This window comes from Ahaetulla prasina, chromosome 7 (genome assembly GCF_028640845.1).
Source record: "Ahaetulla prasina isolate Xishuangbanna chromosome 7, ASM2864084v1, whole genome shotgun sequence".
In the NCBI taxonomy this organism is placed as follows: Eukaryota; Metazoa; Chordata; class Lepidosauria; order Squamata; family Colubridae; genus Ahaetulla; species Ahaetulla prasina.
The window spans coordinates 78,982,146-79,008,095 of NC_080545.1; the positions used below are offsets into that span (position 1 = coordinate 78,982,146).

Consider the following 25,950-nt stretch of genomic DNA (forward strand, 5'->3'; position numbering starts at 1 on the left):
CAACTATAAAATGTTGGACGAGTTGGAAATTTTTATCCATTTCTTTCACAAATGCCAATAACAAAATTGCCACTAGATTGCTGATGGTAACTATTTATTTCTCTTCTGTCTATTGATTTACTATTTATCCATCCATCATCCATTCATCCATTCTGATGGCTTTTTAGCATTGTTGAAACAATAACAGTCATAACTCCAAAATTACCCATCAGAAACCCAATTATTAATATCTGTGAAAATACAAAATTCTTGTATTTCCCTCAAAAAATGGAATGTTCATCCAATCCAACTAATACATTGTAAAATATTTCAGCAATGTTTGTTACAATAAAGGGAGGCGGCTTAGGGAATAAAAAATAACAGAAGACAAACCATTAGATACATTTGTATTTACCGTGTTCCCCCGAAAATAAGACCCTGTCTTATATTTTCTGAACCCCAAAATAAGAGCTTGGCCTTATTTTTGGGGAGGTCTTATTATTTTGGGGTGCATGGAGCAAGACGGGGCTCAATATAGAAGTGATTTGACATTGCCTTCTTCCTAGACAATTTGGGTTTTCCAACCTAGCTTACAACCCTGAGTTTTCTTAGTGATCTCCCATCCAAATATTAACCAGGTCTGGTCTTGCTTAGCTTTTCAAGGTCAACCCAATACTAAGTCAGAAACATAGTAGAACTATGGAACTATGTTATAGAATAGAATAGAATAGAATTTTATTGGCCAAGTGTGATTGGACACACAAGGAATTTGTCTTGGTGCATATGCTCTCAGTGTACATAAAAGAAAAGATACGTTCATCAAGGTTCATCAAGGTTATGAACATTTCCTGCTGCTCTGAATGCTATACAATAGAGATTGCACAAGATGGACAAGTTTTCATTTGTTATCCTATTGTGTCCATTTTGTCCTTAAACATATCTGCATGGATATCTGTGGATGGACGCACAATGCAACTGATGAAGTGGGCACTAGCTCCCAACCAGGACTCTTGTTTTCTTCTGGGTTGACATCTTATTTTGAATGAGTAAAGTGTTTTCTATTGAAGTATCATATTTAATGCATATCACTTCTAAGTTCTGACAATGAAATCACACTAGCGAAGTTAATTATTTTTCTTTTGTAAGCTGGTGTTTTCCTTCTCCCTATTATTCTAAAAAGCAAGGACATTTAATTAGTTTTGCATGTTTATTGAGGAGATAAATAGTTCATTAATCTGTCATAGTGAACATGCCCCAGGAGAGTTCTGAATTTCCTGAAATTTAATGTTGGGTTCTATTTTTTAAAGAGGCAGATTTCCAATTGAATCATATTAAATGTAGGCTCTTGCCTGACAGCTATTTGCGAATAGTTTCTTCCCCTGTTTTTCTATATACAGACATGTTATGGTTCACAGAATTTAAAAATAATTGTCAGAAAATGTGGATGCTTAAAATTAAATACTTCCTTTCAGTTGCATCAGCCTGAACCTGTGGCAGAGGCATTGTTTGGGTATCAGATCCCTGCCCTGAATTCCACTAGATTAGATTCCTTCCTTTTCTTTTTACTGGTGACTTGGGCAGAAATGCATAGTCAAAACACAACAGGCCCAGCATCTGAATAATTAAGCTGCCAGCACTAGAATTGCTTCCTTTGTTTCTTTAAATATGATTAGACGACTCTCCTCCTTAAAAAGCATTCAGAGTGGTTTACAAGATAGAGTAAATAAAAACAGTCATAACTCCAAAATTACCCATCAGAAACCCAATTATTAATATCTGTGAAAATACAAAATTCTTGTATTTCCTCAAAGCGGTCTTTTGGAGGTTTGCAAGTGGGAGGCAGAAAGCAACTCATCATTGACCACTTGGCAGGTGGGTAAACATACTGTTCCAAGTATCCATGTGTACATGTTCAATTTCACCCTTGCCCCACATTAAAGAGAGTTATGATCAAACCAGTCAGTCCTAGAGGAGATCAACTCTGACTGTTCTTTAGAAGGCCAGATCCTGAAGAGGAAACTCAAATCCTTTGGCCACCTAATGAGAAGGAAGGACTCACTGGAGAAGAGCCTAATGCTGGGAAAGATTTGGGCAAAAGAAGAAAGGGACGACAGAGAATGAGGTGGATGGATGGAGTCACTGAAGCAGTCGGAGTGAGCTTAAATGGACTCCAGAGGATGGTAGAGGTTGGGAAAGCCTGGAGGAACATTGTCCATGGGGTCATCATGGGTCAGACACAACTTCGCAATTAACAACAACAACTGATATCAGTGGTTGAAATGGTATATGGAAAGACTTTGGGAGATAGCTGGAATTGCTGCAGACTAAACAGTGGCCAGTCAACCCACAGAAGGAATGGGAACATGGCAAACATCTTAGAAGGGACCTCCCTAGTTTCTTGGATTGTAAAGATGAAGGAGGAGAGATGTATCATCAGACTTTATTGTAACCTTACAATAAAGTTAGAATTACAACTTCTGGTTGCGCTTCTTGTTTGCATGGACAGTACCTTACAAAGCTGAGAGCAGATGATGCTTGGTGAGATGATAAATGAAGGTGAAGGTACCCATTAATCATTTTCTTTAGGGCAGCAGCAGCCTGTGGCAAAGTAGGGCTTAGCGATTGGGGCAGCAATTTTATGTTGGCATATTTTTCTGTTGGCTCAATGACTTGAAGAGCGTTTGAAGTAGTCATCTGCATTAAACTTCCTTCTATGAGGAACAAGCCTTCTAAGAGTAAATGAAATCTTTGGATGAAATGGAGCTGACCAATTTTTTTTAATTACCAAATCCCAATAACATAATGACTCAAGAGACTAGTTTTCACAGTCTGAAATCTTCCAACAGCCATTCTTGCTGAGGATGGTGAGTTTGAATTCTAATACATCTGGAAGAGATAAAGATGGAGAACACAATATACAAGATTGAATATGGCAAGAATTATTCATATTTCACAATGATTTCATTCATTTTCCCCTTAAAAGCCCAATAACAAAGCTAAATTTAGATGATCTGTAGAATTATTCTAGTTTTTCTTAGGAAGAGCATTACTGTTTAGATTGGCTTGATAAGTGCTCAAACTTAAAGATAATTTGTTTCTGTTGATCTTACAACAGAAAACATTTTATAAAAATTTTCGTCCCAACTTAATTATACCCTACAATCATCAATTCCTAACTTCCCCAAAGCAATCAAAATAATACATCATAATCATTCAAAACAGTCTGATAACTCTTAGTCTGATATCTACGTTGAATATAGTCAATCCATTTTTCCATTCCTTTAAGTATCTTTCTTGCGTATTGTCTTTCAAAAAGGCTGATATCTTCGCCATCTCAGCCAAATTGGCAAATTTCAATATCCATTCTTGTATTGTTGGTACTTCTTTTTTCTTCCAATATTGTCCTATTAGTAATCTTGCTGCAGTTATTAGATTTAAAATCAATTTAGTCTCAATTACTGTACAATCCGTAATAATTCCCAACAAGAAAAATTGCAGGAACTTTATCTTCTTTTCAGAACATTTTGTAAAATCCACCAAATTTTTATCCAAAAGGCCTTTATGTCCTTACAAGTCCACCAAATGTGAAAATATGTAGCGTCATCACAATTACATCTCCAACATTTTGCTTGCATTTCTGGGTACATACACGATAATTTTTTAGGATCTAGATGCCATCTATAAAACATTTTATAAAAATTTTCGTCCCAACTTAATTATACCCTACAATCATCAATTCCTAACTTCCCCAAAGCAATCAAAATAATACATCATAATCATTCAAAACAGTCTGATAACTCTTAGTCTGATATCTACGTTGAATATAGTCAATCCATTTTTCCATTCCTTTAAGTATCTTTCTTGCGTATTGTCTTTCAAAAGGCTGATATCTTCGCCATCTCAGCCAAATTGGCAACTTTCAATATCCATTCTTGTATTGTTGTGATTGAAGCTGAAGTAGTTTTCGACAGGAAGGACATTGCAGTAGATGATTCTATGAGTTAAACACAGGTCCTGTCGGAGGCGGTGGAGTTCTAAATTTTCTAAACCCAGGATTTCAAGTCTGGTGGCATAAGATACTTTGTTGTATTCAGAGGAGTGGAGAACTCTTCTTGTAAAATATTTCTGGACACGTTCAATTGTATTGATGTCTGAAATGTGGTATGGGTTCCAGACAGGTGAGCTGTATTCAAGAATTGGTCTAGCAAATGTTTTATTTTATTTATTTATTTTGTCACAACAGTATATATAATCATAAGTATGTAATAACTATATTAATTGGATATAATGAAAGGAAACAATAGATATAATGAAAGGAACGGTAGGCACATTTGTGCTCTTATGCACGGCCCTTACAGACCTCTTAGGAATGGGGTGAGGTCAATAGTAGATAGTTTTTGGTTAAAGCTTTGGGGATTTTGAGAAGAGACCACAGAGTCAGGTAGTGTGTTCCAAGCATTAACAACTCTATTACTGAAGTCATATTTTCTGCAATCAAGATTGAAACGGTTAACATTAAGTTTAAATCTATTGTTTGCTCTTGTATTGTTGTGATTGAAGCTGAAGTAGTCTTTAACAGGAAGGACATTGCAATAGATGATTATATGAGTTAAACACAGGTCCTGTCAAAGGCGGCGGAGTTCTAAATTTTCTAAACCCAAGATTTCAAGTCTGGTGGCATGAGGTATTTTGTTGTATTCAGAGGAGTGGAGAACTCTTCTTGTAAAATATTTCTGGACACGTTCAATTGTATTGATGTCTGAAATGTGGTATGGGTTCCAGACAGGTGAGCTGTATTCAAGAATAGGTCTAGCAAATGTTTTATAAGCTCTGGTTAGCAGTGTAGTGTTTCTGGAGAAGAAGCTACGTAAGATTAGGTTTACAACTCTTGAAGCCTTTTTTGCGATGTAGTTGCAGTGGGCTTTGGCACTTAGATCATTGGATATGAAAACTCCAAGGTCTTTGACAGGGTGGGGGTCATCTATAAGGTAATGTCCATCGAGTTTGTATTTAGTGTTTAGATTTTTTTTTTCCCAATGGGTAAGATAGAGCATTTGCTGGTTGAGATTTGGAGTTGCCAAGTTTTTGACCATTCTGACACAAAGTCAAGGTCTTTTTTAAGGGTAGCTGTATTGTTGGTAGTGTTAAATAGTTTGACATCATGAGCGAAAAGAACACAATTACTTTTAATATGGTCACAGAGATCATTAATGTATAATATGAAGAGTGTTGGTCCAAGAACACTGCCTTGGGGAACGCTGCTATTGACAGGAACAGGATTTGATATGGCACTGCCTATTTTGACCATTTGTTGTCTGTTTGACAGGAACACTGATATCCAATTGTGGAGGGGTCCGGAGATGCCGTAGGATTTTAGTTTTAGGAGAAGTTTGTCATGTACCACTGAGTCAAAAGCTTTACAGAAGTCTATGTAAATTGCATTTATTGTTTTGCCTTGATCAAGATTTGTAGTCCATATGCTTTTGCAGTGAAGAAGTTGTAAGTTACATGATAATTTTTTTCTGAAACCAAATTGTTTATTAGAGAGTAGATTGTTTCTAGTTGGAGGATAATGGATTGATTGATGATAGATTCCATAACTTTACAGGTGACACAGCATAGAGAGATTGGTCTGTAATTTTCAACTAAGCTGGGGTCTCCTTTTTTGAAGACTGGGATGACCGTGGCTAGTGACCAAAATTTGGGAAGGGAACTGGTCGTGAAGGCTTTTCCAAAGATTATGCTTAGGGGTTCTGCTATATTAGTGGAAAGCTTTTTTAAGAAGTATGCACATAGTCCATCAGGTTCTATAGATAGGGATGGTTTCAGTTTGCGAAGAGCTTTTTCAACATTTTCTTCAGTGAAAACTATATGTGTTAGGTCGTTGTTGGTGCAGTTGGGGAATGTCAGGTATGAGCCATTACTGTTAACAAAGACTAGCCAAAGAATGTGTTGAAAAGGTTTGCTTTAACTGTTTCATCATTATTTTCTTTGCCGTTAGATTCTTTTAGTGGTGGGATAGATCTCAAGTCATTAAGTTTGTTGTTCACAAAATTATAAAAAGCATGATTGGAATTTGTGTGCAGAAGGTCTTCTTCTTGCTTGGTGTGGTAATTGGTGCATTCAATTTTTATTTGGTTGCATATATCTCTGTATCGGTTTTTGAAATTTGCTACATGTCTCTTTTTGTTTTTTCTCCAAGGGGATTTTTGTGCACAGTATTAGGTTGGGGAAATCTAAACTGTTATGGTTTTAATTACTTTCCTTCTACTTCTTGTCTAAATCATGTATTCCAATAGGTAATGCTATGTTTAGGATGTAATCTTACAGTATGTAGTTGATCACTTCTTGTAGTCCTTGAATCAATGATTCTGTTGATGAAAAAGAACTACATCTTGACTATATATTAGATGAAACTTTCTGATGGAATAACAGCAGAAGTGCTTTCCCTTTGAAGTCATGAAGTCTATTTGGTTAGAGCAGGGGTCCTCAAACTTTTAAAACGGGGCCAATTCACGGTTCCTTAGACTGTTGTGGGGAGGCAGACCGGCTGGGTGGGTGTGACTAGGTGGTCATGTGACTGGGTGGGTGTGGCCAATTTAGCAATTCATTAAACAATACACACAAATTAAACTTTAATTTTTTATGCTCCTGGGGGTGGAAAGCAGGTTAGTGAAGGGATGTGATTACCTTGGGGACGGGTGAAAGACTTCTCTCTCTGTGTGTATGTGTGTGTGTGTATGTGTCTGTCTCCCTCCCTCCCCCTTCTCCCCTCCTGTGTGTCTCTCTCCCTCCCTCCCTCCCTCTCTCTCTGGAGGCTGGGGAGGGTAACGCTACCACTCCAGTATCACTCTGTCACCCAAAAATGAGCCTGTTTTTGGCCTCCTGAGGCCTCCACATGTCCTGTCTTTGGCTTTGGCCTCCAGAAGGCAGGTGGGGGCCAGAGGGTAGGTGGGGCGATGTGGGCGGGGCAACCTCATGGTCCTGCGTGGGCCAGATTAATGGCTTTGGCAGGCCATATCCGGCCTGCTGGCCATAGTTTGAGGACCCCTGGATTAAGGATTTAGAGGTTGAATGGCCACCTATCATATTTCCTGAATGAGCAGGGGAGGTGAAATTGTACGAGTGAATGTATCTTTCCCTTCTAATTTTCCAGCTCAGTAACTTGACTTGAGCTGCAACAGAGATCCAGCTCCATTTTCACCCATGGATTACTTCTGTATGCCATTAGTCACAGAGACAGAAGTAACTTCACTACACGGTCACTTCGGCTCTAGTTGAAAATGGGGTAACTTGCTACTGATTGCTCCCCCCTGCTTTACTCCATGCCCCTCCATGTCAGCAGTGGCTATCTTTGGATAAGAGCTTGATGTGCTAGTAGTAGTAGTCCAACTGGAAGTCAGAGGCAGAAAGCAACTCATCATTGACCACTTGGCAGGTGGGTAAACATACTGTTCCAAGTATCCATGTGTACATGTTCAATTTCACCCTTGCCCCACATTAAAGAGAGTTACGATCAAACCAGTCAGTCCTAGAGGAGATCAACTCTGACTGTTCTTTAGAAGGCCAGATCCTGAAGAGGAAACTCAAATCCTTTGGCCACCTAATGAGAAGGAAGGACTCACTGGAGAAGAGCCTAATGCTGGGAAAGATTGTGGGCAAAAGAAGAACGGGATGACAGAGAATGAGGTGGATGGATGGAGTCACTGAAGCAGTCGGCGTGACCTTAAATGGACTCCAGAAGATGGTAGAGGTTGGGAAAGCCTGGAGGAACGTTGTCCATGGGGTCGTCATGGGTCAGACACAACTTCGCAATTAACAACAACAACTGATATCAGTAGTTGAAATGTATATGGAAAGACTTTGGGAGATAGCTGGAATTGCTGCAGACTAAACAGTGGCCAGTCAACCCACAGAAGGAATGGGGACATGGCAAACATCTTAGAAGGGACCTCCCTAGTTTCTTGGATTGTAAAGATGAAGGAGGAGAGATGTATCATCAGACTTTATTGTAACCTTACAATAAAGTTAGAATTACAACTTCTGATTGCGCTTCTTGTTTGCATGGACAGTACCTTACAAAGCTGAGAGCAGATGATGCTTGGTGAGATGATAAATGAAGGTGAAGGTACCCATTAATCATTTTCTTTAGGGCAGCAGCAGCCTGTGGCAAAGTAGGGCTTAGCGATTGGGGCAGCAATTTTATGTTGGCATATTTTTCTGTTGGCTCAATGACTTGAAGAGCGTTTGAAGTAGTCATCTGCATTAAACTTCCTTCTATGAGGAACAAGCCTTCCAACAGTAAAGGTTAGACTAATTTTTTTTTCATGGAGGGTTTTTGTCTTGAATGCTCTGGGCAACTTGCTTCCTTTCTAGGTAGTAGCACATAATTGCCTATTAAAAGTTAGCTTTGTGAAAGCCAGGAAACATGCCTGGCAGCTCTAGCTTTTCCAGTGGATGCCTTCTGCTGCATGGAGAAAATTTATTTCACTGTTTGACCAACTTGGATGTTCACATAGGTTAACTCTCTTTTATATATATATTCTAATGAAAGGGGTTGCAGGTAATCAAAATGGGTGCTATTGTCTTGATAGAATATATATTTTTTGCTTTTATTTAAATCAGGATTCTCAAAAGTGTTCAATATTGACACTTAAGGACCAATGTTCTATTCAAGAGGGGGTCATCATTATAATTTGTAGTGCTATTACCTAAAGTAGCATTTATTAGAATATTTTCATATTATAAATGTTTGGGGGTCTACAATTTCTGGAAGGGGTCAATGAGATGAAGAGTTTGGGGACCCATGCTTAATATTATTACTTCTGCAGTGAAAGGATTTGCTGGGTGACATCACCGTTGCTCAGGGAACAACCAGTTGGGGGCCCCTTTTGCATCCATATGAAATCACCCACCATAGTGGTTATCATTTGTCTACTTGTGGTCACCCAATTTCGAACTGCTGGGTTGGTGGTAACTGGAGCGTGTGATGGGAGCTCATCCCATCCTGCGACAGCAATAGGTCTCAAATGATTGACAAACCAGCATTCTAACTTCATGAGCCACCACATTCCTTTAAAGTAATCAATGGCTTTCTAAGAGTAAATGAAATCTTTGGATGAAATGGAGCTGACCAATTTTTTTTTAATTACCAAATCCCAATAACATAATGACTCAAGAGACTAGTTTTCACAGTCTGGAAATCTTCCAACAGCCATTCTTGCTGAGGATGGTGAGTTTTGAATTCTAATACATCTGGAAGAGATAAAGATGGAGAACACAATATACAAGATTGAATATGGCAAGAATTATTCATATTTCACAATGATTTCATTCATTTTCCCCCTTAAAAGCCCAATAACAAAGCTAAATTTAGATGATCTGTAGAATTATTCTAGTTTTTCTTAGGAAGAGCATTACTGTTTAGATTGGCTTGATAAGTGCTCAAACTTAAAAAGATAATTTGTTTCTGTTGATCTTACAACAGAAAACATTTTTAATGCTGAAACATTTTTCTCTTTTACTTAACTCTTCACATATAATTCTTTTATTTCAATCTGTTCCATGTTAATTATGGTATTGTATGTCACATTTCCCTGATATGTGATGTTTCCCTTGGATGTTTTTCTTCTGTTTAAAAAAATAGGGCATTATTTGTACAAAGTTTATCTTCTATGAAGTTATAAGAAGAAACAAATTCCAAAAGCAGCCAGTTTAAACTATTTCAAATAAAATACATTTAAAGGTATTTTTTCTCTTCATGCACTGTTACTGTTGATTGATTAAATTAAATTACATAATATCAAATTGTTGTCAGCTCTTAGTGGCTACATAGATAGTTTTTCTCCATTCCTAACCTGGTTCTCCAGCTCTTCAATGATTCTCCCAGTGCCACAGTAAATTAGTCTATATATCTTCCTACTGCTTGTCCTTCTCTTTTCTTCAATCTTTGCCAGCATTAAAGCATTTTCCAGAGAGCTGGGTCTTTGTATAATGTGTCCAAGGTAGGATAATTTGAACCTGATTATTTGTGCCTCATGTGAGAACTCTGGGTTGATTTGTTCAATGATCCTTTGGTTTGTTTTCTTGGCTGTCCATGGTGTTACTGTTTCAGGACAATTATTTTATTCCAAACGTTAGGGACAACAGTCCTATCCATCATATTCATCTTAATTTTTCAATCCACTGGTTTCTGAATTTGAAGTAAATCTTGTCTGTGTTGAGTAAGTGGCAAAATTAACTTGCAGAAAGGCTACCATTGTTCAGGATCTGCTTTCTCCCAGACAGCATGTCTTGAATTCCTTTCCCAAAACAGCAGGTAAAGATGTTTGGCTAGCTGAGGTGTCTGGGGTGCCAGTTAAAACGGACAGCTGTCCCTTGAAGAGGCATGGAAGTTTTGGGTGCTATCATTTCTCAGACAATTTATGACAGCTTGCATTGTTTGGAAAGAATTTTGACATTTGAGGGCACCTGGGGTGCACAGCTGCTGCTCTTTAGTGGTGGTGAATTTATTATCTGTTTGGAGGCTTGAAGAACTGTAAATATTTTGGATATACTGAAGAGTGTTCTTCCAAAGAAAGTGCTTGTGATGAGCTATTTTTTAAACACACACACACACTTTCTAGTTGATTTCATTCCTACCTGTCATTTTCAAACTGCCTAAAGGTGCTTGCTTTAATAAGAACTTGATGCTCAAGTTCTTCTTTGTGTGTGTTTGTGTTTAAATCTGTCCAGAAGTGACAGAAACCTGTTATTAGCAGGCATGTCCCAATTATCTGCTAATTGGCTTCTCAGCAGACTTCCATAGAAAAAGTTTGTGGATATATGTCATCTTGGTTCCAAAAGGATGACTTTTAAGCAAAGATGCAACGTTAATTCACATCGAACTTCATCATGGTTCCCTTGTCCCCTGAGGTAGCTATTCCACCATGACAGAGGGAGAGAAAGAAACCATGGAAAGGAAGCATATCAGCCTTCTGAGGATCCAGCTTCATTAGGAAATGTCCATTATTCTGTGGCACAGGGAAAGATTAAGACAGTTTTAATATCAGCAATACTACTTGATCTTTCATAGAACTCCGCCGCCTTCGACATGACCTGAGTTTATCTTAGAATAGAAGAATCATCTGTTACAATGTCCTTCCTGTCGAAGACTACTTCAGCTTCAATCTCAACAATACACGAGCACACAATAGATTTAAACTTAATGTGAACCGCTCCAATCTTGATTGCAGAAAATATGACTTCAATAACAGAGTTGTTAATGCCTGGAATGCGCTACCTAACTCTGTGGTCTCTTCCCAAAATCCCCAAAGTTTTAACCAAAGACTATCTACTATTGACCTCACCCCATTCCTAAGAGGTCTATAAGGGGCGTACATAAGAGCACCAGCGTGCCTACCGTTCCTGTCCTAATGTTCCCTTTGATTGTATACAATTCATATAGTTATTTCATGCTTATGCTTATATATATATATATATACTTATATATCGTATAGTTATTTCTTGTTTATGCTTATATATACTGTTGTGACAAATAAATAAATAAATAATAAATTTTCCTCCCTACCCTTTGCTCATATTTGCATTATACTTTTCTTAGATTCTAAATCCAAGGGTAGAAAATTGTCTCTTTATTGAGCTATAAGTACCATTTGGTAAATTTAGTTGAAAGTAGATATAACATTTGCTACAGATATATTATTTGCTGCCAAAAAATGATCTTTGCACTAAACAAATAATGAAATACAAAGACTAGGCAAATATACACAAATGGAGTCAAATGACAAATTGTCATGTAATCTGAAAGCAATGGTATGAAACTGATGCAAAGAGAGAACAAAATGAATTTAAAAACTGACAAAGACAGAAAATTCATTTATGGATACTTGGAAGTAATCTTCATTGTGTTTAGTCAGATTTAAGGCTTGGTAAATTTATGTGAAATTGATTTAGCACATTCTTCCTTACATGGTAATAAGAAGCCATTGAATGTAAAATACATTTCTGAGTAGGCAGATATTAGATTGCTTTAGAAAACGCATTCTACATTCTTGAAAGCAGGAGCTTTGGCTTCCTAATTATTGATATATAGAAGGTAAGATACATGGTGTTTATCATTCCTTGTTTGGATTCAGTTTGGTTCTTAAAAAAGAAAGAAATTCTGGATAGTAGGACATAGCTACTTCTCACACCCATCTGAAATCAATTTATTGATATTAAAGCATTTATAGGCCTACATATTCTCTGTCCCTCACCCCATTTGAAAATCAGGGAATCATAATGTTGACTATAATGAGTACATGAATATCTGAGGGAATATCTTGATCAATGATGTCAACATTTTGACATGCCCAAATGTTTGACTTCCTGCTGCTTTTTGTAAGCATCAAAAATGAGCAGAACTTTGATCACCTGGACATATCTACCATTTTTATGACATTAACCCTTCCCCCTTGTACTTCCTGGGATCGGAGTTCTTGTTCTCTCCTCGATTCTGATTATTCTCATCATTATTCTCATCCCTAAATACTGTGGTACTTTGACCTTTGTATGGCAATGGTAGATCTCTAAAGAATGTGTCCGTCAGGGCGAAACTAAATCTTTTTTTCAAAATCTAGTAGTCTTAACAGACTGCAGAAGCACCCTTACTTTGTTTTAAAGATTGACCTGGGCTACCTACTTTTCTAGATTTTGCTTTTTTCTGGTCTGCTGGTTTTATGGAAGGTCTTAAATGGGGCAGAACACCTGAAACAAATGCTCTTGCAGTAGTACCGTATAGGGACCTTGCGTGAATAGAAATGCTGCACAAATTCAGCAGATAATTCCACAAGAATTGGATAGTCCGTTCATAATTCATGATGAGAATGAATTGATTTTCTGAAAATATCCTCAAGCAGAATCTTTTTATCCCTCATGATACTAGGTGGCAGCCTGGACTGGATCCTCCTGGTTCTCCAGGCACAGGTAAAAGGATGCCCTTCCTCCCTTAACATGCTTGGGCCTGGGGCTACCCACAAAAGGCCCTCTGTGAATATCTTAACATATAGGCAGCATAGATCAATTTACAATGGAAGCAACAGAGCTTAACTTTTGAGTTCATTCTGAAAACTTATACCACTTCTCAAATCAAAAGGCAGTCATTGTTTCACAACCAGCCTGTATCTTGAGATTGGCAGAGAGGTGCCAGCGGGGTTTGATTTGGCTAAGGCTTGTTTTTTTCCCCCCTCCTGTTCCCATTCTTCTTCATTCATTCTGGGAAAATCAGATTCTTTCCTTTTCAGAACCTGTACTGGACTGGAGCTGGAATTAATTACTGATGGAACTGCTGTATTTCCTTGTAGCCCCCACGCCATCCCGAATCGCCTGCGAATCAGAGTGAATAGGATTAGCTTGCAAGATTACGAGGGACTGCATTATGACAAGGAAAAACTCCGGGAAGTTTGTAAGTTTTTTTTTAAAGTGTTTTTTTTTGTCTGTGAATTACCCCTGTGAATGGTACATTTCATTCTGCAATTTTTTGGTGTGACTAATTGCCAGAAGGGTTAGTTTTTCCTTCATGCTTCACAGAAGCCAAGTCATTGTAAAAATTGCCTTCAAACAAAGTTTTTCAGGAGATAAATGCTGGGGAGTATTTTTGTCTATTTGTATCTATTTGTCTATCACCTTTTAAAACAGGTCATTATTTTGAGAGATATAAAAAAGGATTTCACCATAAATTTCATTGGAAACTTTTTGGAACCTTTTACACTCACTATGTTTTAGCAGAGCCTGGGAGATTTTCATCACATTGAATGTGGCTCGCATTTATTCCTTTTTTTTTTAAATCAGAAACTCATCAGCCTCTGCATATGAAGAGGGGTCATACAAATGAATGTTGTATATAAATAGCAATCATTTATTTTGCAACAATAAAACCACACTGGGGAAATAATGTTTTTAGAAAGCCCATCCTGTAGAAATGTATTTGCAGAACAATTGAAAACAGTCATTTTTATTTTAAAACATTATTTTTCTAGCTGTCGAGAGTACGATTTTCATTTAAAGTTTCCAAATTTGTGATTTTATGAGACAATAGCTGTCTCCAGGTATTATGCCTGAACAGGAGATTCTAAACAGCATGACGGACAATCTGCAATATTTCTTTCTTTTCTAACAGCAAGGTTTGCCTTCTCTCTCTCTCCTCCCCCTCCCCCTTCCCCCCCCCCTCTCTACACACACACACACACACACACACACACACACACACACACACACACACACACATATATACCTGACCCTGTCTTATATTTTTCAGCATTGTTATTCTTTGGTCATGTAAGTGAACTGATTTATTTTAAATGAAGAATTAAATGAATTCTTTACATACAGAGTTTCAAGTTCTGGGAATAGCTACCTATGGCAGAATGAAAGGAGTGTTATTAAATTTTCTTCTATCCTTTGTATTTTCTGTTAATATAAGCCATTATGAATACTGGAATAGACCAAAAGCAGGGCATAAAATCAGTAATCAGTAGATACTTATATATACATAAAGGCAACATACAAGTACCACTTAAACGAATGTTGATAATCAGTTATTACAGTGTATGGTGTTTACTATCATGTAATTGTGTCTATCCCTTTACACAAATGATTGAGAAAATGAGGAAGAAACAGATATATGTCCGTTTCCTTCAAAGGGCAGAATGTCATCAGAAAGATTTCAAAATAGATTGCCTACCTGTAGTGGAGTTTATATCAATCTTTTCTGAAAGTGTGCACGATGAGTTGACAGATACATAAGGGAGAAAATCCATTTAGATGAGACCACAAATAGAATGAGAGTGTAAATTTATTTACACCGATTTGGGATAATCCAAGTTAATATTGGAGTACTTACTGTTCATCATGGAGATTTAGCTTCAGAAATAAATCTTAAATGGGTTCATTGCAATATTTTTTTTTAAAAAAAATTATTATAAACCCACAAGTTAAAATTTATTTCTTCACCTAAAAAACAAGCAGCCCAGAAGATATACAGAAAAATCCCCAGATTATTAAAAACTTTTTTTTAGATTTATACAGTCTTTACAGAAACATAGTCTATCAAAGTCTGCATAAATCAAACTCATAAAATGAGTAAAAATGCATAGTGATCAACTTAAGAGCAAGCATATGGGATCTACTTCTTAAAAAGCAGGTTACAGTATGAAAAGTCATTAGGAGTAACGGCTTATGTTATAAGATTTACATTTAAAAATACAGTTCCATTCTCACGTACAGTATCGTTTTAAATGGATTGCACACAATACATTTGTGGGTTCATTGCACTATTTTGAAGAGATTAATAAAAACGTTTATCTTTAACTATTCTCCATTTTCTGATCTCAGTAGTTTATTGTTTGGAAGGTTTGAAATATGGATATTAAAAACAAATTTCCTATATATGCCACAGACAATGCAACTACCCTTCAAAAAGACCTTGACTATGTATCAGATTGGTCTTACAAGTGGCAACTTCAAATCTCCACCAAGAAATGCTCTGTTTTGCACATTGGCAAAAAAAATCAAAACATATAATACAAATTAGATGGACATGACCTTATAGATGACCCCCACTCTGTCAAGGATCTTGGAGTACTCATGTCTAATGATCTAAGTGCCAGAGTCCACTGTAACAACATTGCCAAAAAAGGCACTAAGAGTTGTTAACCTAATTGCGTAGCTTCTTCTCTGGTAATATTGTACTACTAACTAGAGCATACAAAACATTTGCTAGACCAATCCTAGAATACAGCTCATCTGTCTGGAACCCATAAATACAATTTAAAGAGTCCAGAGATATTTCACAAGAAGAGTCCTCCACTCCTCTGCTCGCAATAAAATACCTTATGCCCGCAAACTCCAAATTTTGGGCTTAAACAATTTAGAACTACGCAGATTTCAATCTGACCTAAGCATAGTACATAAAATTATCTGCTACAATGTTCTACCTGTCAATGACTACTTCAGCTTCAGCCACAACAATACATGAGCAAATAATAGATACAAATTCAAAGTAAACTGCTCCAAACTTGATTGCAGAAAATATGACTTCAGTAGCAGAGTGGTCAATGCCTAGAATGCACTACCTGACTCTATAGTTGCTTCCCCAAACCCCCAAAACTTTAAGCTTAAACTGTCTACTGTTGACCTCACCCCCTTCCTATGAGGTCTGTACCTGTGTGCCTACTGTCCCTGTCCTAATATTCTTTTTTTTACTTACTCTTTTCATGTATCCAAATTATGTTTATACTTTTACCTGTTATCTTATATATGACTGACAAATAAATAAATACATAAAATAAAAATATGTGGAGCAAAAGTCAGGCATCCTCAGTAAACTTAGCTGAGTAGTTTTGATCTGAGGAGAACAAACCCTACTGAGTTTCAAATTTACATGTTTTCCGTTCCTGGGATTATTGATAAGAACTTTACACCCACACTCTAACCTGTGGTTATATTTATCTGTGATTGGATGAAAATAATCAGCTTATTTATAACTCCCATGTTAGACTTGGTTCGAACAAAACAAAGCTCAATAACCATAGCTGAGGATGAGAGATGACAAGTATCATTAAATAAAAACAGAAACAGAAAAACAGAAACTTGGTTGCACTGGAAGTGTGGGAGAGAGGGATGACAGATCATGGGAAAAGAAGGTTCAAAGTAGCTCACGCCTGTCACAATATACTGTGACAGGAATGATCTTCCAGCTGGCTCACAGTAATGGCGGCAGTATTCTTCAGGAAGGACACCAAGTTGAAGACATGTATAAACTCTTCTGTTGCTCTGCCAGAGCTTTTAGCATTTTGCCCACAGGCAAACGACTTTCCTACAGTGAAACATTCTGCCTGACATACTTAAAGTTATCATTTATTCCCCAACAGGCTGTAGAAGTGTGTTATTATAATTTAAACAAAATGTATACTTCCCAGAAATCCTAGCAATTACCTTTGTAAAGAATGTTCTGCACAGCTGTGATGAAACCTTTCACTTGCTGAGTGACAATCAGCATCAGGAGATGGAACAAGTGCTCTTAGTGGAATCTATATCCCCCCTGAAAAATATCATAAATCAGTTCTGGGGAAATAAGGAATAGATAAAGATATGGTTATGTTGGGGGACAGAATGCTGCCTACTCAGAATAACCATCTTTTTTGCTCAAATTGGAATAAGCAAAGATAAGCAAATCCTATTGGAAGGTTAATTCCTAGGGAACCCCATATTCTGCAGCATGGTTACATAAGAAATGGCCGCCTTTGTAATTGAATACGAATAATGAGCCAGATGGATGAATAAGACTCCATTAAACCCTTATCTCCAGGAGCCATATCCTGCATTGATTAATGACTTGGTGCATGACACTGGGAAAAAAGACTTCGTTTTGAAAAGTGTGTTGCAGGCTCAGGGTAACCTCTTCTTTCGATTTTACACTATTAATTCAATGTGACAATTAATTATTGTGGTGGTATCTCTAGAATTATGTTTTGTTTTTGATTCTTTGTTTCCTCAGTTGGGGGCGAGGGTTTCAGGCAGATCCATTATCCTGTGAAATTAATGGGAAAACTTCGCAGAAAGATTAGCATTAGGCTATTAATATTGTAAGAAATTACTGGCATGCCAGATGAGAGGAAAACATGTAGTTCAGTAGTCTGCCCAGTCATACAACCTAAGTAGGCATTACAAGTGAGGCATGATCCAAAAGGACAATTTCTAACCCTACCGGCTTCCTGATTTATTAAGATGATAACTTCCAGAATTCCAAATCAGTACATGTGCAATAGATATAGTTTGACTTAATAATTAATGCATCCTCTAAAAATATTGTCTGGCTTTTCACTTAGAATAGAATAGAATAGAATAGAATAGAATAGAATAGAATAGAATAGAATAGAATAGAATAGAATAGAATTTTTTATTGGCTAAGGGTGATTGGACACACAAGAAATTTGTCATGGTGCATATGCTCTCAGTGTACATAAAAGAAAAGATACGTTCATCAAGAATCATAAGGTACAACACTTAATGATAGTCATAGGGTACAAATAAGCAATCAGGAAATAGTATCAATATAAATCTTAAGGATATCAGCAACAAAGTTACAGTCATACAGTCATAAGTGGAAGGAGATGGGTGGTGGGAACAATGAGAAGATTAATAGTAATGCAGATTTAGTAAATAGTTTGACAGTGTTGAGGGAATTATTTGTTTAGCAGAGTGATGGCGTTTTGGAAAAAACTGTATCTAGTTGTTTTGGTATGTAGTGCTCTATAGCATCGTTTTGAGGGTAGGAGTTGAAACAGTTTATGTCCTATTTCGATGCTACACTTGCAGTAATATGGTGATGCAAAATAATTCTTCTCTCATGCACTGGGTCCCAAAGCTACAGTATTTGGATCATGGTGTCATGACATGTCACTAGATCCTGAGTTCCTTTCTACAGATGCTCATGACTATGTTGTTTAATCATTTTATTCTCTTCCAAAAGCCTCCATCCATTGTTCAAAGTGGAGGTTTTGTCTCACTATCTTATCTTTCCATTATTTAATAATTCCCAAGCACTTTAGAACCAACTCATATTTCTTTTTCTTGCCATCTACAGTTTTCCTCTGGCAGAAGGTTGAGAAGATTACTCAGAGTGTAGCTACTGAGGGCAATATGAACATTAAATTAATTGTTTCCAGAACCAGCCTCTCACTGGGAACATCAATGTACACTATATCTAAAGCATTAACCAGCTAAAATCTCTTGATGATAGGAAGGCCAAAAGGATGGAAACATAAAGCATTTGGTAAAGGCTTCTTTCAAGCATGGGTCTAACCTTAATTCCTAAAAACACACACAATGATGGCCTTTTGTTTGGTATTTCCCCACTCCTGCCAATGGTACTTTATTGAAACAGAGTGGCTGCTTTGCTTCAGTGGAATATTCCCCAAGATTTCCCAATGACAACATTCTCTAAAATGGACACATTTTGATAGAGAAAATATAAGTGAGCATCATTAGCATTTATGGATCAGAACACATTCTCTTTCTTTTTTGGAAATGTATATTTACATTCAGGCTTTCTGGCAGGGGAATAAATCAGGGGTGAAATGCTACCGGTTTGGACCGGTTTTTCTGAACTGGTAGTAAAAAATGTTACTGGTTCGGGCAAACTGATATTTCTGACGATCAGCTGGGTGATGATCAGCTGTGATACACAATTAATAATAATAATAATAATAATAATAATAATAATATTAACTCGCTTAAATTTTAAATTATCAAATTGATTTTATGGGTTTTAAATTTTTTGTAAATTTTAGAGGTTAATATTTTATTTATAAGTAGTCATATCAAATAGGTTTTTTTAAGGGTTGTTCTTAGTTTTGTATTGTTGTTTTTTCCTGTATTTTATTCTTGGCTGTACACCGCCCTGAGTCCTTCGGGAGAAGGGCGATCTATAAATAAAAATATTCTATTCTATTCTATTCTATTCTATTCTATTCTATTCTATTCTATTCTAATAATAATAATAATAATAATAATAATAATAATAATAATAATAATAATAATATCAGAGTTGGAAGGGACCTTGGAGGTCTTCTAGTCCAACCCCCTGCCCAGGCAGGAAACCCTACACCATTTCAGACAAATGGCTATCCAACATTTTCTTAAAAATTTCCAGTGTTGGAGCATTTACAACTTCTGCAGGCAAGTTGTTCCACTGATTAATTGTTCTAACTGTCAGGAAATTTCTCCTTAGTTCTAAGTTGCATCTCTCCTTGATTAGTTTCCACCCATTACTTCTTGTTTTACCCTCAGGTGCTTTGGAGAATAGTTTGACTCCCTCTTCTTTGTGGCAGCCCCTGAGATATTGGAACACTGCTATCATGTCTCTCCTAGTTATTTATTTTACCTAGAATCGTTGGATTTCCTGCTTTCTTGCTAATCTAAATCGTGTGGCACAGCAGATTTCCCCCCCTTGCTGTTCTACTTACCTTTGCAGATTCAGAAGACTTCAAAATGTTCCTTTTTTAGTGCTGTGTGGGCACGCACTCAGTAGCAGACTCACAGAACCTATAACAGACTTCAGAGGATTTCACTGCTGGAATAAATGTCTTCATCACTATGCCAGCAGAACTGGATCTCTCTTTTATTCTATTTATCCTCGTGATTAGTTTCTGTGTCATGTCAAGGGATACGCCCCCCACATCAGCACATTGCTTAAAACTTGGTCAGCAAACCATGCCAGAGGGCCACTTGGAGGAGAAAATTTGGAATAGTGAGCTAGTCACAAATTCCTTTTGTAAGTGATAGATGGCAAGATTTTTTTTTTGTGGGGGAGAAGAAGAGGGTCTCCTTCCATAGCTACCCTATTCATTTCTGAGAAAGCACTTAGGGGGTCTAGGAGATTTTTTTTCTGTCATGGGGAAGTTTGAGGATTTACTCTTCATTTTACTTCGGCATCTAACAGGAGAGGTGCATCTTTATTGATGCCTCTGCAATCCCACTCTGCTGAAATTAAATACCATTAAGTATAATTGACTAACTTTGACAGGCTACATATATTCTAATAACATTTTTAAGATGAGCAGTAATTACATAGTTTTTTTCATCTCAGCAGGTGATAGCACCTGGCTGATTTTGTCTGGGTTCAGAAATTAAATTGGGTTGGGACTCACTTGAGTATTCAGGGAATGCTGGGGCACTAGACTAAACTGGGAAGTTAAAAGATGACAACCTCCTTCTGTATTGCTACCTAGAAAACAAGATAGAATTGTCCATGAGTCACCAGGAATAAAATGCAGCTTGAAGGATACTTTTCTATATTGCCTTCAGATCTTATATACTGCCCAACATTTTGGTTGCACATTATTCATTCTTATTGTTATTATCATTATGCATCTATAGCTATTCCACTGGGAATTATAGTTGTCCGAGGAGATTGTGACTTGGAGACTTGTCGTATCTATGTGGATCGCTTGGAAGAGGTGAGTAGATGAAAAAGGACATGGTTTTCATCTGGAATATATTAGATTTGTACAAGGATATCTGTGAATTCCATTTGGACCAAAATGTGCCAAAGGACAGATCAAAAGCAAAGAAAGTTCATCAGACTAATATATCTGAAGGTCAAGCAACTCAAGAGAGTTCCCCTAAGAATCACTTGCTTATGATCTTCTGGAGACTGACGATCTGATTGTTAACTCCTAACCTACCTCTATTTCATGAGTTAAGATTATCTGCTGCAATTGCTAGCATACTAACCATTGCAGGCATGCTGATTACCAGGGGCCGGATAGCTCAGGCTGGTAAAGCCTGTTATTAAGAACACAAAGCCTGCAATTACTGCAGGTTCAAGCCCGGCCCAAGGTTGACTCAGCCTTCCATCCTTTATAAGGTAGGTAAAATGAGGACCCAGATTGTTGGGGGGGCAATAAGTTGACTTTGTAAAAATATACAAATAGAATGAGACTATTACCTTATACACTGTAAGCCGCCCTGAGTCTTCGGAGAAGGGCGGGGTATAAATGTAAACAACAACAAAAAAAACTTCTTCTTCTGCATTTGCCATAGTCCACTTTCAGCACAGTGCCAAAAGGTTGAAGGACATGTAGCAATATCAATAACACTTAGACTTATATACTGCTTCATAGTGCTTTATAGCACTCTCTGAGCGGTTTACTAATGTCACCATATTGCCCTCAACAATCTGAGTCCTCATTTTACTAACTTCAAAAAGATGGACGGCTGAGTCAACCCTGAGCCGGTCATAATCGAACTCCTGGCAGTAGGCAGAGTTTGCCTGCAATGTTGCATTCTAATCACTGGACCACCGTGGCTCTAACCACCATATATCAGATGGGGAACTGCAGCACATTTTACTATATTGCAATTTTCAAGCTCTACCTTGGCTTTCCAAGGCTGGTTTATCTTCCCTTTATCCCTTCCTAACCTCATCTGGACATTTCAAAAGTTCAGAATAGAAGTTGGAATGATAAAAAGTGGAAGTACTATGTTGTGCATATCCTGATGCTATTTTTGAGGTGTGAAAATGTGTACCCACTTTAAATCAAATATGAGAACTCTTTCTGGTTAAAAGCCTGGAGAGATGAGGATTTCCTGGTCATAAAAGGCACTGAGAAAACATTGTGCTAATGAACAGGACAAGCAACTGTTAGTGGGATGGTTGTGGCTGGAAAGAATCAAACATAGAACATAAAATAATTGAGTTGGAAGAGACCTTGGAGGTTTTCTAATCCAACACCTTGCTTGACTAGAAGACTCTATATCATTTCAGACAAATGGTTGTCCAGTCTCTTTTTGAAAGCCTCCAGTGATGGAGCACCCACAACTTCTGAAGGGAAGCTATTCTATTGGTTAATTGCCCTCACTGTTAGGAAATTTTTTCTTAGTTCTGGGTTGCTTCTTTGCTTGGTCAGTTTCCAACCATTGTTTCTTGTCTTGCTTTTTGGTGCTTTGGAAAATTGTTTGACCTCCTCATCTTCGTAGGAGCCCCTCAAATATTGAAAGAGTGCTGTTATGTCCCCCCAGGGTGGTCAGCCTTTTCTATTGTTAAACAGATCTTAAAAATCTGGACACAGTAGCACAGCATTAAAAATCCTTGAGCATATGGTTGCCAAAAAGGGCCTCTGGTGGCTCAGGCTGTAAGATAGCCTGTTATTAAAACAAAGCTGCTTGCAATTACTGCAGGTTCAAGTCCCACCAGGCCCAAGGTTGACTCAGCCTTCCATCCTTTATAAGGTAGGTAAAATGAGGACCCAGATTGTTGGGGGCAATAAGTTGACTTTGTATATAATATACAAATGGATGAAGACTATTGCTTAACATAGTGTAAGCTGCCCTGAGTCTTCGGAGAAGGGCGGGATATAAATGCAAAAAAACAACACCACCAGTCCTTAGTAACATCCAAATGGTCACCAAGATTATAGCAATCTTTGGTGGTTCAATTTTTAAGACTGAACTAACAAGAGTTTGGCCTCTAGGAAAAACAAAAAAAGTTTGCCATGCCTCTTCAAAATGAAATAAATAATGTCTGGTCTTCTTTCCTTTCAGTTATAAGTATTTGGAAGTAAATTTGAAGCCCCAGCATGACATTTTATGGTTTAGGACTCAAAAAAGGAAGTTTGAAATGATTTCTTTTTAGATAGACGTGTCTTGTCAAGACCTCACTTTCAGTGCCCCATTAATTTCATTTCTCACTTTGTGATTCTAGAAAGCTTGGCACTAAGTGTATAGATGGATGATTTCATTTTTTCCCCCACTGGCCAAGGCTTTTGCAAGAGAAGTTTTTTTTCTTTCACCCTCTTTCCCTGTTTCCTCAGTTCCCACATTTCACACAACACAGCTTGGATACACTGGCAACCTTCTTCTGAAACCCTTTCTAGTCAGGGTTTTTGAACTGTAACTTCATCCCCTGCAGTGACAGGATAAGGCAGGGGCATAGGGACATGAGATGCCAGGCTGTCAGATTCTCCCCATTCCTTCTGTAGCGCTGTCATTGGAAAAATAACTTTCTCATGGGTAAAGATGTGCTGATAGAGTGGACACCAAAACTGAAGGAATCAACACATTATGTTCTTAAATGCATAACGAGAACACCATCAGTGACCTGGAGCATATATAATAGAGACAGGATAAGGATCAACAATGAAGGCAGTAAATATCATGACGGCCCTATTCAAGGTTGGCTAGCTACTTAACTCAGCCCTGGGAAAAGACAATAACTGCCATGTACAAAGTGAGTATTTCCTTCATCCCTGAGTGACAATTATCTGCTTCTGTCTAGGGCCCTAGGGAAATATGAAAAGGCAGAAGATCTAATCATCAGATAGTTAAACACATTCTAATTCTCTTTATATAGAAAAAAGATACTGTTCTTGGTTCCTAGGTAATGTTCTTGGGGACAATTGGAAAATATCAGGCCATTTTTGACTAAATTATCAGTAAGTCATTATTTGGCAGCAAAATCCTTGAATAATATTAATTTCAGTTTTATTTTGGCTTTCTTAAAGCTTATTTGAGGGATTGCTTCCTATTCTTCTTCCTCCTCCTCTCTCATGTGTGATTATTTTGTATTGTTGCTGTTGTAATAGCCAGGAAAAAAAAGATGGACAATTTAGTTTTGCTAAACTAAAGGAGGATGAAATGAGTCCTAATTAATCATTGTTTCCATTGGAATTTTCTTGCCATAGGATTTGCAGTCTGTATCTTCAACAACACAGAAAGTCCACTACCAGGTAAAATTTATTTTGTTCCTTTTCGGGAAAAATGGAAAGGGAGGGGAGGGAAGACTTGTTCAGCCTGAATTTCTTACGGACTTATTCAGGTTCAGATATTTTGAATAATATTCTTTTCCCTTGAAGACATTTTGCAGGGTTTCATCATAAACAATCCAGAATAGAATAGAATAGAATAGAATAGAATGGAATAGAATAGAATGGAATAGAATAGAATGGAATAGAATAGAATGGAATAGAATAGAATAGAATATTTTATTGACCAAGTGTGATGGACAAGGAATTTGTCTTCAGTGTGCATACAAACAACAAGGTAATATAATTACTGTACATACAAACAAGAAGTGTACATACAAATAACAAGGTAATAAATAATAAAATACCAAAAGGAGAAGGTAGTAGAAAAGATGAGAAGGATAATAATAATATAGCCAAACCCATGGGTAAATATCCTTAGACATAAGACCATGGTAATTAGGTATTTGGGCATGCAGTGCCCTGTAGAGATGTGCTGAGGGGAGAAGTTGAAACAGTTTAGGTCCAGAATGTGAGGTATCTGTAGATACTTTCTCAGCACTCTTTCTGTCTCGTGGAAAATGCAAGTCCTTAATGGAAGGCAGGATAGTTGGAATTGGTATAGGGTTTCCTGCCTGAGCAGGGGGCTGGACAAGAAGACCTTCCACCTCTGTTATTTTGTTATTCTGGAACTGTTCTTTCTGCAGTCCTAACTACCAATTGAGGCCTGTACCTGTCCTGTTTGTTTGCTGTACCAAACCAGACAGCTATAGAAGTACAAATGACAGTCTCAATAATTCCTCTGTAGAACTGCATCAAGAGCTCCTGGGGCAGTCTGAACTTTCTGTTCAGCAATCCTGGTTATCCTTGCTGAATTGTATATAATTTTTCCCACATTGCAATAATCCAATTGGGAAGTTATCAATGTGTGAGTGAGTGACCATGAGCAGAGTCTCCTGGTCCAGGGATGGGCATATTTGGTGGAAAAGACACCATTGTGTAAAAGTTTGAGTTGGCATTTGAATCAGATTTTGTCCGATTTTCACAGGCTTCATTCTTGTTATATGCAACTTATTGCCTTCCAGTGGCTCCTTATCTCCATCTTTAATCAGACTCAATCTCTATGGTCAATGTATAGGCTTGATGGCAGCTATATAATCCAATGGAGACCTTCAGCTTTGCTTCTTTGCCCATTCTATCACTGCATAGGTATGCAAAAGGGAAAAATAAAGTCAAGCATCTTAGAAAGATATGTTGTAATGAGAACAAGATCGGTGCATTCTTTTCAGTTTTCAGAACAGGGAGCCTCATGTTACCTCAATATACACAGGCATTCTTGATGCCTCTCCTTCAAAATATATGACCCAGCCTTTGCCCTACCCTATTTAGCAATAACAATAGCATTTAGACTTATATACCACTTCATAGTGCTTTTACAGCCCTCTCTAAGCGGTTTACAGAGTCAGCATATTGCCCCCAACAATCTGGGTCCTCATTTTACCCACCTCAGAAGGATAGAAGGCTGAATCAACCTCAAGCCTAGTGAGATTCGATCTGCTGAACTGCAGCTAGCAGTCAGCTGAAGTAGCCTGCAGTACTGCACTCTAACCACTGCACCACCTCATCTCTATGACCCAGCCTTTGCCCTACCCTATTTACCAAAATTATTTCTTTTGATTTCTTAAAA

General features: G+C 37.5%; 1 protein-coding gene across 1 annotated transcript in view; it reads left to right on the plus strand.

Annotated features, from left to right (window-relative positions):
* Positions 1 to 25,950, plus strand: part of DGKI (diacylglycerol kinase iota) — a 265,587-nt gene that overhangs the window by 152,464 nt on the left and 87,173 nt on the right. Inside the window, exons 22-24 of the mRNA XM_058190874.1 lie at positions 13,323 to 13,423; positions 20,899 to 20,978; positions 24,204 to 24,248. Coding sequence (XP_058046857.1) covers positions 13,323 to 13,423; positions 20,899 to 20,978; positions 24,204 to 24,248 — 226 coding nt within the window. The remainder of the gene's footprint in view (positions 1 to 13,322; positions 13,424 to 20,898; positions 20,979 to 24,203; positions 24,249 to 25,950) is intronic.